The 13,280-nt window shown below is 45.8% G+C and overlaps 1 protein-coding gene across 3 annotated transcripts in view; it reads left to right on the top strand.

Annotated features, from left to right (window-relative positions):
* Nucleotides 1-13,280, top strand: part of RIC1 (RIC1 homolog, RAB6A GEF complex partner 1) — a 195,493-nt gene that overhangs the window by 88,575 nt on the left and 93,638 nt on the right. For all 3 annotated transcript variants that reach the window (XM_030193794.1, XM_030193795.1, XM_030193792.1), the window contains exon 5: nt 9,320-9,462. In XM_030193794.1, coding sequence (XP_030049654.1) covers nt 9,320-9,462 — 143 coding nt within the window. The remainder of the gene's footprint in view (nt 1-9,319; nt 9,463-13,280) is intronic.

The raw sequence follows: 13,280 nt of genomic DNA, 5'->3' as shown, positions 1-13,280 counted from the left end.
CTGCCCTGCATGCACCCATGTCCAGCAGTGACCCTCCTCTCCTCTCCCCTGCCCTGCATGCACCCATGTCCAGCAGTGACCCTCCTCTGCCCTGCCCTGCATGCACCCATACCCAGCGACCCTCCTCTGCCCTGCCCTGCATGCACCCATGTCCAGCAGTGTGCCCTCCTCTCCCCTGCCCTGCATGCACCCATGTCCAGCGACCCCCTCCATCCACCCATGTCCAGCAGCGACTCTCTTTTCCCCCTGCCACCCCCTCCCGAGTTGTTTTGTGAATTCTTCTTCTTCTCCCTCCCCTCCCTCCCGATCCAGTCCCTCACCGCCCGCTTGTTTTTTAAATTCTTCGCTTCCAGCGCCGAGTCGCCGACTGTCCTGAGTCCTCCCTTGCCGATTCGCGCTTCAAAATGGCCGCCGAGACTTCATCTGGAAGTCTCGGCGGCCATTTTTAAAGCACAAATCGGCAAGGGAGGACTCAGGACAGTCGGCGACTCGGCGCTGGAAGTGAAGAATTTAAAAAACAAGCGGGCGGTGAGGCGGATCCGGAGGGAGGAGGGAGGGCGGAGAGCCAGAGCCGGCTCGCTATTTTCAACAACCGGCTCGCAAGCCGGAAGAAAATTTAACAACCGGCTCTTGCGAGCCGGCTCCAGCACACCACTGCCTTCCATCCATTGTCTGCCCTTTCTCTCGGCTCCTTCAATCCACCATTTGCCCTCCCTCTCCCAACCATCCAGGGTCTGCCCTCTCTCTCACTCCCCTTTCCATCCAGGATCTGTCCCCTTTGCCCCTTTTTTTCAGCCCCCAGTTCCAGCCCCACTATCCCACCAGTCCCCCAGCCCTTTTCTCCCACCAGTCCTGAGCTTCAGCCCCCAGTCACTTCTCAGCCCCCAGTTTCAACCCCAGCCCTTTTCTCTCACCAGTCCCGAGCTTCTGCCCCAGCCACTTCTCCCTGTCTACTTTTCAGCCCCCACAGTTTCAGCCCCTGCCCCTTTTCAGCCCCCAGTCCCAATACTAGCCCCATATCCCACCTACCCTCCTTTTCAGCTCCCAGTTCCAGCCCCCTTCATCCACATGCCTTACATTAGGGCCCCCCTTTTCAGCCCGACCCATTCTCCCACCTGACCCAGGCATGCCCCCATTTTCCCTCATGACCCCTTCTCAGACCCCAGTTCCAGCCCCCTTCTCCCATCTGAGAACCCCCTCCCAACCCCAGTCCCCTTCTCCCATCTGAGAACCCCCTCACCTCCCTTCCCCATCTGAGAACCCCTCCCCTCTGAGAACCCCACAACACCCCACCCCCCCTTCTCCCATCTGGGAACCCCCACAACACCCCTCTCCTCTCCCATCTGAGAACCCCCACCCCAACCTGCCTACCAGTGAGCTCCGTCGAGAGAGCCCTCTTCTCCTGCTCCCATCCTGCCTTAAAAAAAAAATTTTGTGAAGTGGATTCGCATGCTGGCAGCGCCTCGCGTCTGCCCTGCTTGTAAAAGAAGTAAACCTCGTCGTAGTCGGGCCGCCCTCGCGGAAATAGGAAGTTACCTCAGAGGAGGGCGGGACCCAGTGAAGAAAGGCCTGACGACGACGAGGAGGTTTACTTATTTCACAAGCAGGGCAGACGCGAGGCGCTGCCTGCCTGCTACTCTGCTTCACAAATTTTTTTTTTAAAGGCAGGGGAGCAGCGGGAGCGAAGCACCCCCCCCCCCCCCCCCCCACCTGCTGACACCCGGGGCAGACCGCCCCACCCTTGCTACGCCACTGGGGGTCTCAAAGCATGTGCTGTAGGGTGATGACTTAATTGGTTGTCAGTGTAAGGTTTACTTTCTTAGAGAATAGCAAGGGTGCAATATAGAGCTTGATCTAGATATTCAAGAATCTGATTTGGCCTCCTGTAATGCCTATTTTGTGGAGTAGATTCAAAATCTTTACCTCATAGAGCCATTTGTTCTGGTTTTCAGGTTGTTTCCCTATCTGTGCATCTTAGTTTAAAACCACATCCCACAAAAGAGATTCCCTTACAAGTAGTTGTTTTTTTGTTTCATTTATTGTGGTAATTGTTTGCCTTCCCCCTTTTTTTTTTTTATTTGGAGGAGGTGGGGGGTTTATGGGACCAGGGTGGAACCAGGCTGCTGGCATCGGCATTTAAAAAGGAGATAGAGCAGCTTTTAAACTAGAAATGGGAGGAAGGCAGACAGTCGCTCAAAAGCGCATGGTTCGGGATAAGGTATCTTGCAAGGATACCTCACAACCAGGGAAGATAGGGTTTCTGGATAGTGAGGTTGCACAACAGACCGTGGTAGGCCAGGTGCCCTTAAATACAACTAAAGATCAGACAAAAGATGGCAAATCAATAGTGTCAAGTACTAAGCATCATGCATATAGGAACAACAAACATACTCTGAAATGTCTATATGCAAATGCTAGGAGTCTAAGAAATAAGATGGGAGAGTTGGAATATATTGCACTAATGAAAAATTGGATATAATAGGCATTACTGAGACCTGGTGGAAGGAGGATAACCAGTGGGACACTGTCATACCGGGGTACAAAGTATATCGTAGTGATAGGGTGGACCGGACTGGTGGATGGGTAGCGTTGTATATTAACGAGAGCCTTGATTCAGATAGATTACAAATTCAGCAGGACACAAATCACACCTTTGAATCATTGTGGGTTGAAATTCCATGTATAAAAGGGAAAAGGACGGCGATAGGAATGTACTACCGTCCGCCTCGCCAGGATGAGCAGGTAGACGCAGAAATGATAAAAGAAATCAGAGACGCAAACAAAATGGGCAATGTGATAATAATGGGTGACTTTAATTATCCAAATATAGACTGGGTAAATGTAACATCGGGACACGCTAGAGAGGTACAATTCCTTGATGAAATCAAGGACAGTTTTATGGAGAGCTGGTTCCAAAAAGCCGCCACAGCTCCCCAGTGTCTCCCTGGAAGCCAAAGCCAGAGTCCGCTGTTATCGGAGCAGGATTGTGGCAGTCCAGAGCTGCAGGAGGCCAAGGAGCAGCAGTAGTTGGAGGAAGCTGCTTTCCTGCGACCTTGGGGATCCGGTAAAGCTCCTGCTCCTTTCCCAGAGCTCGGCCACTTCTTCTCTCCCTGTCGTCTTTACCTCTTCTCTGATATTCAGCCCTTAAGTAGTCCGGTTTAGCACATCAATGGGACCGCATAAAAGTCTGTCCTATTTTTGTATGCTAGCCATGGCTGCTTTAGGGCTGAATATCAACTTAAGTGGCTATGTGTTAGCCAGCTTAGAAATAACCAGATATTAAAGCCGAAGCCCGCACATGTCCCAGCTTCAAATATCTGGGAATAACTCTGGTGGTGAGCAAAACACCATCGCCACCAGCTGAATATTGGATCCTTTATTTTAGCAAATAGAAGCTGTCAGTTTTACAGTAGAAATTTACATCTACTTATATTTTGCAATTTAATATTTTTGTACAGTGAATTATATGAGGAAAGATCCTAGCTCCACTATTGGGAACTGTGATGTGTGTTACAATACTGGAGGTTCAGGGTTTTATTGAGATTCTCAGAGCTACCAACTTTAAAAAAGGAGACTATGATAAAATGAGAAGAACGGTAAAAAAAAAAACTTAGGGGGGCAACTGAGAGAGTAAAAACTGTACAACAGGCGTGGACGCTGTTCAAAAATACCATCCTGGAGGCCCAGGCCATACATATTCCGCGAATTAGAAAAGAAAGACGGAAGTCCAAAAGACACCCGGCCTGGTTGAAAAGTGAGGTGAAGGAAGCTTATTAGGGCTAAAAGAAACGCCTTCAGAAAATGGAAGAAGGAACCGTCTGAAAATAACAAGAAACAGCATAAGGAGTGTCAAAGCAAATGCAAGGCGCAGATTAAGAAGGCCAAGAGGGAGTATGAAAAAAAGATAGCATTAGAGGCAAAAAAACATAGTAAAAAAAATTTTCGGTATATTAAAAGCAGGAAGCCGGCAAAAGAATTGGTTGGGCCGCTGGATGACCGAGGGGTAAAAGGGGCGATCAAGGAAGACAAAGACGTAGCGGAGAGACTGAATGAATTCTTTGCTTCGGTCTTCACCAAGGAAGATTTGGGTGGGATACCGGTGTCGGAAGTGGTATTTCAAGCGGACGAGTCGGAGAAACTTACTGACTTCACGGTAAACCTGGAGGACGTAATGGGGCAGTTCGGCAAACTGAAGAGTAGCAAATCTCCTGGACCGGATGGTATTCATCCTAGAGTACTGATAGAACTGAAAAACGAGCTTGCGGAGCTACTGCTAGTGATATGCAACTTATCCTTAAAATCGAGCGTGGTACCGGAAGACTGGAGGGTGGCCAATGTAACGCCCATTTTTAAAAAAGGCTCCAGGGGAGATCCGGGAAATTATAGACCGGTGAGTCTGACGTCGGTGCCGGGGAAAATGGTAGAGGCTATTATTAAAAACAAAATTACAGAGCACATCCGAGGACATGGATTACTGAGACCAAGTCAGCATGGCTTTTGTGTGGGGAAATCTTGCCTGACCAATTTACTTCAATTCTTTGAAGGAGTGAACAAACATGTGGACAAAGGGGAGTCGGTTGATATTGTGTATCTGGATTTTCAAAAGGCATTTGACAAGGTACCTCATGAAAGGCTACAGAGGAAATTGGAGGGTCATGGGATAGGAGGAAATGTCCTATTGTGGATTAAAAACTGGTTGAAGGATAGGAAACAGAGAGTGGGGTTAAATGGGCAGTATTCACAATGGAGAAGGGTAGTTAGTGGGGTTCCTCAGGGGTCCGTGCTAGGACCGCTGCTTTTTAATATATTTATAAATGATTTAGAGATGGGAGTAACTAGCGAGGTAATTAAATTTGCTGATGACACAAAGTTATTCAAAGTCGTTAAATCGCGACAGGATTGTGAAAAATTACAAGAGGACCTTACGAGACTGGGAGACTGGGCGGCTAAATGGCAGATGATGTTTAATGTGAGCAAGTGCAAGGTGATGCATGTGGGAAAAAAGAACCCGAATTATAGCTACGTCATGCAAGGTTCCACGTTAGGAGTTACGGACCAAGAAAGGGATCTGGGTGTCGTCGTCGATAACACACTGAAACCTTCTGCTCAGTGTGCTGCTGCGGCTAAGAAAGCGAATAGAATGTTGGGTATTATTAGGAAAGGTATGGAAAACAGGTGTGAGGATATTATAATGCCGTTGTATCGCTCCATGGTGCGACCGCACCTTGAGTATTGTGTTCAATTCTGGTCGCCACATCTCAAGAAAGATATAGTAGAATTGGAAAAGGTGCAGCGAAGGGCGACTAAAATGATAGCGGGGATGGGACGACTTCCCTATGAAGAAAGACTAAGGAGGCTAGGGCTATACAGCTTGGAGAAGAGACGGCTGAGGGGAGACATGATAGAGGTATATAAAATAATGAGTGGAGTGGAACAGGTGGATGTGAAGCATCTGTTCACGCTTTCCAAAAATACTAGGACTAGGGGACATGCGATGAAACTACAGTGTAGTAAATTTAAAACAAATCGGAGAAAAGTTTTCTTCACCCAACGTGTAATTAAACTCTGGAATTTGTTGCCGGAGAAAGTGGTGAAGGTGGTTAGCTTAGCAGAGTTTAAAAAGGGGTTGGACGGTTTCCTAAAGGACAAGTCCATAAACTGCTACTAAACGGACTTGGAAAAATCCAAAATTCCAGGAATAACATGTATGGAATGTTTGTACGTTTGGGAAGCTTGCCAGGTGCCCTTGGCCTGGATTGGCCGCTGTCGTGGACAGGATGCTGGGCTCGATGGACCCTTGGTCTTTTCCCAGTATGGCATTACTTATGTACTTATGTACCAAGTTACCCAGTTTCAACAGGGAGATTTTAGGCTATTTCTGTCTACCCTGTTCTGATGCATTAAGCCCTGCTGATGATAGACTTAAAAACCTTTTATTGATTTGCTTGATGGAGGCATTCTTCCTTCTGCTGTATAGATTTATCATGACTCTTGATACTTAATTTTCTTTGTGGATGTTAATATAACTTCACAAGTTGAGCTCTAGCATTTCTTTCAGGTTGAACCCCCTCAATGGTATGAACTCTTGAGAGTTCATCATTTGAGATTTGTAGAGTTCTCTACCTATTTACAGTCAATCCTTAATGTGATGTACTTCTGTTGATCGCAATAACCGTCTCTCAGGGCCAGTTTCTCCAAATGGATTAATTTTTCACATGCAAAAAAAAAAAAGAACCAGAACCAGAAGCAATAGTAGAATTGGAAAAGGTACAGCGAAGGGCGACGAAAATGATAGTGGGGATGGGACGACTTTCCTATGAAGAGAGGCTGAGAAGGCTAGGGCTTTTCAGCTTGGAGAAGAGACGGCTGAGGGGAGATATGATAGAAGTGTATAAAATAATGAGTGGAATGGATCGGGTGGATGTGAAGCGACTGTTCACGCTATCCAAAAATAATAGGACTAGAGGGCATGAGTTGAAGCTACAGTGTGGTAAATTTAAAACGAATCGGAGAAAATTTTTCTTCACCCAACGTGTAATTAGACTCTGGAATTCGTTGCCGGAGAACGTGGTACGGGCGGTTAGCTTGACGGAGTTTAAAAAGGGGTTAGATAGATTCCTAAAGGACAAGTCCATAGACCGCTATTAAATGGACTTGGAAAAATTCCGCATTTTTAGGTATAACTTGTCTGGAATGTTTTTACGTTTGGGGAGCGTGCCAGGTGCCCTTGACCTGGATTGGCCACTGTCGGTGACAGGATGCTGGGCTAGATGGACCTTTGGTCTTTCCCAGTATGGTACTACTTATGTACTTATGTAAGCAGAAACCCTCACATAATGAATCACAAAGAGAAAAAAGTAGGGGCGGGCAATGTTCTTTCACACATAAAAGAAAATTGGGCTCATTTTCAAAGCACTTAGCCTTACAAAGTTCCATAGTAACCTATGGAACTTTATAAGGCTAAGTGCTTTGAAAATACGCACAATAGTATTGTAAAGGCACCACGTATGTAGAGACCCAACACGGGACCATGTTTCGGTGGTTGAAACCCAACCCGACATCATTCAAGAGCACTGCTCGATTTGTCTGAGCATAGCAACACTGAATGAGCCAGTACTAGGGTTTTATTTTCTGTGTACCGTTTTCATTTTGAGCCTTCTGATAACATTGTACAGATTATGTGACCTCGGATGCAGGCAGCTTTCAACCGCCAAAACACGGTCCCCTGTCAGGTCTCTATATATCTAATATAATAATTTGCTCCTCCAACATTCCAATGTGTCTCACTGGGATTGTAACCACCTGCTGACATCGCTCCTCCAAAGTTCTCCATCCCCCCTCCCTCCCAGTTCCATGGGACCCTGGAACTGGGAGGGAGGGATGGAGGGACAGAGGGAGGGGGGACCCTGGAAATGGGAGGGGGGGCCTGGAATTCGGAGGGAGGTGGAGGGGGCAGGGGAGAGATGCTGCACATGGATGGATGGAGGGGGCAGGGCACAGAGGATGTTGCCTGCATATGGATGAATGTAGGGGAGAAAGCATAATACAGGGGAAGGAGGGGACCCTGAAACTCGGAGGGAGGCAGGGAGGGGACAACCCTGGAACTCGGAGGCAGGGAGGGGGACAACAACCCTGGAACTGGGAGGGAGAGGGGGATGACTTTGGAACTGGGAGGGAGGGGGGGGACGACGACCCTGGAACTCAGAGAGAGGGGGGCCCTGGCACACACTCTCATGCTCACACACACACTCTCTCTCACACAGACACACTCTCACCCAGTCTCACTCTTTCTCTGTCACACACACACTCGCACATTCACTCTCTCTCTCACACACAGTCACTCACACACACTCTCTCAAAAATACACACTCAGAGGAAAACCTTGCTAGCGCCCGTTTCATTTGTGTCAGAAACGGGCCTTTTTTACTAGTGTTATCATAATCTTTTCATTCTCCACAGTTCTTAGGGTCATGATTCCAGTGCTTTTCCAGTACAGTATGCTGTTAAAAAATTTCCAATAAATGAAACGTCACAAATTTTCAACCATCAGCACTTAGCAGCCAGCTACAAGATGAGAAACCATTTCCAGCTCTTATTTACAGTTGTCTATTGTACCAGTTTTTGCTGTGCTTACTGAGAGCCATCTCATCCATAATCCACTGTCTGGGCTGCACCTGTCGAGCTCCCTGGGTGATTGCTGATGCTGTAGAGGCAGCATTCACAACACACAACCCATGGAAGGTAGATGGGGGAGAGAGGGCTATGATTTCATGGTTTCAGAAAGAGCCCAGGTACGGTGATGTAGTCACCATTGAGCAATCCTGGCAAAGAGCTGGGAGCTTTCTGCTTTTGTATCTACAGTTGGATGGACTGCATTAGTGGAACCAAGATTTGAGGAGCAGTGGCAGTGTGCTGGGAGGTCAGTGCAGCAGACATAGTAACATAGTAACATAGTAGATGACGGCAGAAAAGACCTGCACAGTCCATCCGGTCTGCCCAACAAGACAACTCATGTGTGCTACTTTTGTGTATACCCTACTTTGATTTGTACCTGTGCTCTTCAGGGCACAGACCCTATAAGTCTGCCCAGCACTAGCCCCGCCTCCCAACCACCGGCTCTGGCATAGACCGTATAAGTCTGCCCAGCACTATCCCCGCCTCCCACCACCGGCTCTGGCACAGACCGTATAAGTCTGCCCAGCGCTATCCCTGCCTCCCAACCTCCAGTCCCGCCTCCCACCACTGGCTCTGGCACAGACCGTATAAGTCTGCCCCGCACTATCCCCGCCTCCCAACCTCCAGCCCCGCCTCCCACTACCGGCTCTGCTATCCAATCTCGGTTAAGCTCCTGAGGATCCTTTCCTTCTGAACAGGATTCCTTTATGTTTATCCCACGCATGTTTGAATTCCGTTACCGTTTTACATAGTAACATAGTTTTACACATGCATGTGGAATGTGTAAAACTATGTTACTATGTTTTACACATTCCACATGCATCCTGCCCTGTATACCATACTCCGTACATCATACACCGCTCCCAATCCTTGGCATCCATCCAAAAGCATTTGAAAATTGTTTAGATGGCATGCAATATGTCAATGTGTTCAGACTGTATTGCTGGATAAGGATCAGTCTGAGAAGTTGGGATTTGGTAAATAATATCATGGTTTTATGGGGGTTTTTAATATGTCATATTTTTTGTAATCCACTGATAGCTGTTAGTGATCAGTGGGTTATAAACGCTTTAAATAATGTTTATGAAACTTAAATTAGTGATGTGTAAGCAGAGCTGACGAAAAATGTTTTGCTTTCTTGCAGTTTGCAGTCTGTGCTGGAGGATCTTCTTGTGGCTACGGCTGATGGGCTTCTCCATCTTATTCATTGGGATGGATTAACAAATGGGAGGAAAGCCATCAACCTCTGTACAATTCCTTTTTCTGTTGATCTGCAGTCTTCTCGAGGTAATGCCATGTTTTCTATTTTGTATAAGTTAAAAAGCTTTCTAATAACTATGATTTTTGAAGATGGTTTTATATTGTACTACACACCAGTTTGGAGTTTTGGGTGTATGGTGACAGGATAATTGATTTGTTCACTGTCAGTGTGACCACACTTTTACTTTTATAGGTGGTCTTATAACGGTACAGAATAAGGGCTACATTTTTCTCAGGCTCTTACAACTTCCGAGTCACTCAAAACACATTTCAAGCTCCCTTCCACCATATTGTAACTGATGTAGTTCCACCATTGATACTAAAGACAGCTTGTCTGCCCAGCAGGACTTGAAGGGAATTGAGCTAATTGTTGCTACACATAACCTTTGAGCTTGTCCAGCTTGCTTCCCTAAGGTAGATTGTCAGAGAAAGTCTCCCACCTTCTCTTAGCTCCTTGTGGCCAGCACTTCCCTAGAAGGGCAAGTTTCAGAATCCTGCAGAGCTGCCTACTCATTTCAAAAGGGTAACTTCTGTGAGGTTTTGGAAATCTTGGCTGGCATATACACTGCAAGAATATACTTGCAGTATTAGCGTACTTTGCACTCTCTTTGGAAGAAGTTGCAACATACATACTGGAAAGGATGACAATGATAATTTTTTTCATACAGGCAAACGTACATCTGGGGTCTGGTGGGGGGAGGATTTAGTACAGTTTTTAGAGGGGTTTTTTTAAGTTAATTAAAAACTACTTAAACCACCTTTCTACCACTGAAAAAAAAAATATTGTCCAAAGCGGTGTACAAATACTAATAAAATACAAAACTAAGTCAAATCATAACACAACTCAATAAAATATATAACTCGAAATATAAATCAGTAAAAATCAGCCCCGATAAGGTGCACCCTGTATGTTGTTCAGCTATCTCTTATCCCCTAAATGAGATGACATTCTGCTATACCACTCTACTCCACTGGGTAAAGCTATGTTTTTAATTTTCTTCTAAATGTTAAATAATTGAGTTGAGCATGTGTTTACCCGTGTAAAAGATTTTGATTCTTGGCACCCCGGTGATTAGGTAGAAGTTGAAACATGCTGCTGTTGATATTTCCAGTGTGGAATATGTCTGCAAGCATCCAAGTTAAAATCCTAATGCTATCTCTTTGAAGAAAAGAGAGAGAGAGAGACAAGTTTGGGGCCAGCCAAGGGCTGAGCAAATAGTATACTCTCAACCTTTCATCAAGATCCTCCTCATGCAAAGCTAAAGTGAGTGCCAGGCAAAAGAAAAGGAACACATCAGCTAAACATCTTTTATCATGGTTTCTTATGTCAAAGGAGTTCTATTTATTTTTCTGCCCTATTTCACTGTATTTCTATGGTAATTTTACTACTACTACTAATTTCTAAAGCTCTACTAGACATATGCAGTGCTGTACACATTATATTCCTGTACTTTCTCTGTCCCTAGAGGGCTCACAATCTTAAGTTTTTGTACCTGGAGCAATGGAGGGTTACGTGACTTGCCCAAGGTCACAAGGAGCTGCAGTGGGAATCGAACCCAGGTTGTCAGGACTAATGCACTAACCACACTGGTCTACAAAAACTTTTTTTTTCTGTAACAAGAACAAAACATACATTTTCTGGAAGATAATTCTTCCCTGAATCCAGATCTCATTTCAGAATTTCTGTATCAGCCTCAGTTTTCATGTGATAATGGTTTTTGTAAATGCTTGTGTCGACGTATGTAGCTATTATATGTATCTGGCAAAATGGCACGCTTCTGCTACAAGAGTTCCAAAAAAACTGTGTCAGTTCACAAAGAAATCAAAGATATAAGCAACATAAGAGTAAAAGTCCAGTAAAAGATCATTACAAAAGACCATCCTGCTTATAAATCGAACGAGAAAAACGCCCAAGTTCCGACCTAAATCGGGAGATGGACGTTTATCTCACAAAAACGAATAACGTGGTATAATCGAAAGCCGAACTTGGACGTTTTCAACTGCACTCCCATCGCGGAAGCGTACAAAGTTGATGGGGGCGTGTCGGAGGCATGGTGAAGGCGGGACTGGGGCATGGTTATCACCTGAACAGAGATGGGCGCCTTTCGCCGATAATGGAAAAAAGTATGCGTTTGTAGCTAGAATTGAGGGCACTTTTCCTGGACCCTGTTTTTTCATGAATAAGGCCCCAAAAAGTGTCCTAAATGACCAGATTTACCCCCAGAGGGAATCGGGGATGACCTCCCCTGACTCCCCCAGTGGTCACTAACCCCCTCCCACCACAAAAAAATGTTTCACAACTTTTTATTTTCACCCTCAAATGTCATACCCACCTCCCTGGCAGCAGTATGCAGGTCCCTGGAGCAGTTGTTAGGGGGTGCAGTGGACTTCAGGCAGGTGGACCCAGGCCCACCCCCCCTACCTGTTACAATTGTGCTGCTTAATGCTTAGTCGTCCAAACCCCCCAAACCCACTGTACCCACATGTAGGTGCCCCCCTTCACCCCTTAGGGCTATAGTAATGGTGTAGACTTGTGGGCAGTGGGTTTTGAGGGGGCTCAACACACAAGGGAAGGGTGCTATGCACCTGGGAGCTCTTTTACCTTTTTTTTTTTGTTTTTGTAAAAGTGCCCCCTAGGGTGCCCGATTGGTGTCCTGGCATGTGAGGGGACCAGTGCACTACGAATCCTGGCCCCTCCCATGGACAAATGCCTTGGATTTATTCGTTTTTGAGCTGGGCGCTTTCATTTTCCATTATCGCTGACAAACAAAAACGTCCAGCTCACAAATTGTCGAATAAAACATGGACGTCTATTTTTTGCGAAAATACGGTTCGGTCCGCCCCTTCACGGACCCATTCTCGGAGATAAACGCCCATGGAGATAGACGTTTTCATTCGATTATGCCCCTCCACGTCACCTTCCTTGGAGAAATAGTCAGAAAAAATAGCATGTCGGTCACGAAAAACACTCACTTTCGTATCACAAGAAAGAAGATTCCATCCTTTTAATCTCGAACCTAAAAGCTCAGCCTGTTGCTTCGACAAATTTAAATCACGAACAAGATCGTTGAGATCCCCTTGTGTCAAAAAGTGGGGCACATTTGATTCACAGAGGTCCTGAAATGATGGGTCGGTATGCATATCCCCTTCTCTGTCTTCTGCATGTTCGTCACTGTATTCATCTTTACTCACTATCAAATTCTCAGGAGGCACTGGTACTGGCAATTCTTCACTGTGACATACAGGTCTTATAGCAGATGGTAAGTTAGGATATTGCACAGTTTTCCTTGTTTTCGAGGTGATTCCTGCTATTTTTGTCAGACAGAAATAACAGTCTGTTGTGTGATCCATTGGTTCCCTACAAATCATGGGAACAGCAAAGGGCATGCGACGTCTTCCTTTTAACCAGCCTGTCAGGAGTGTAACACACATCAAACAGCAAATGTAGGGAGCCCATTTGCGGTCCTATTCACCAACCTTAAACCCGAAATATAGTTCGTAGCACTATTTTACAAGAGGATTAAGTTTTCGTTTTTGCGCTTTTAGAGTAAATTCTCCACAGATATAACAAAAAGAATTTGGGCTATTTGCACAGGTACGAGGCATTTCTTCTGAAATGACACAAAACACAAACCTTCACAAACGTAGAACTACAAGCAGTCTCAGCATTGAGAGTTCAGGCAACTGACGCAACAGAACGTGTTTGAACATGTTCGAGCATGACTCATGGGCAATGTTGCCAAACCTCCCTTATTTCCTGGTGGTGGCTTTCTAAACTAAGGGTTTTGTATTGTAATTCCTAGTATATTTCAATTGTTTTTCCAACACTGCTGAATTAAATTAAT

Source organism: Microcaecilia unicolor, chromosome 2 (assembly GCF_901765095.1).
Source record: "Microcaecilia unicolor chromosome 2, aMicUni1.1, whole genome shotgun sequence".
NCBI lineage: Eukaryota > Metazoa > Chordata > Amphibia > Gymnophiona > Siphonopidae > Microcaecilia > Microcaecilia unicolor.
Note: the sequence above shows the minus strand (reverse complement) of the source record. Positions and strands in the feature narration are given on the sequence as shown.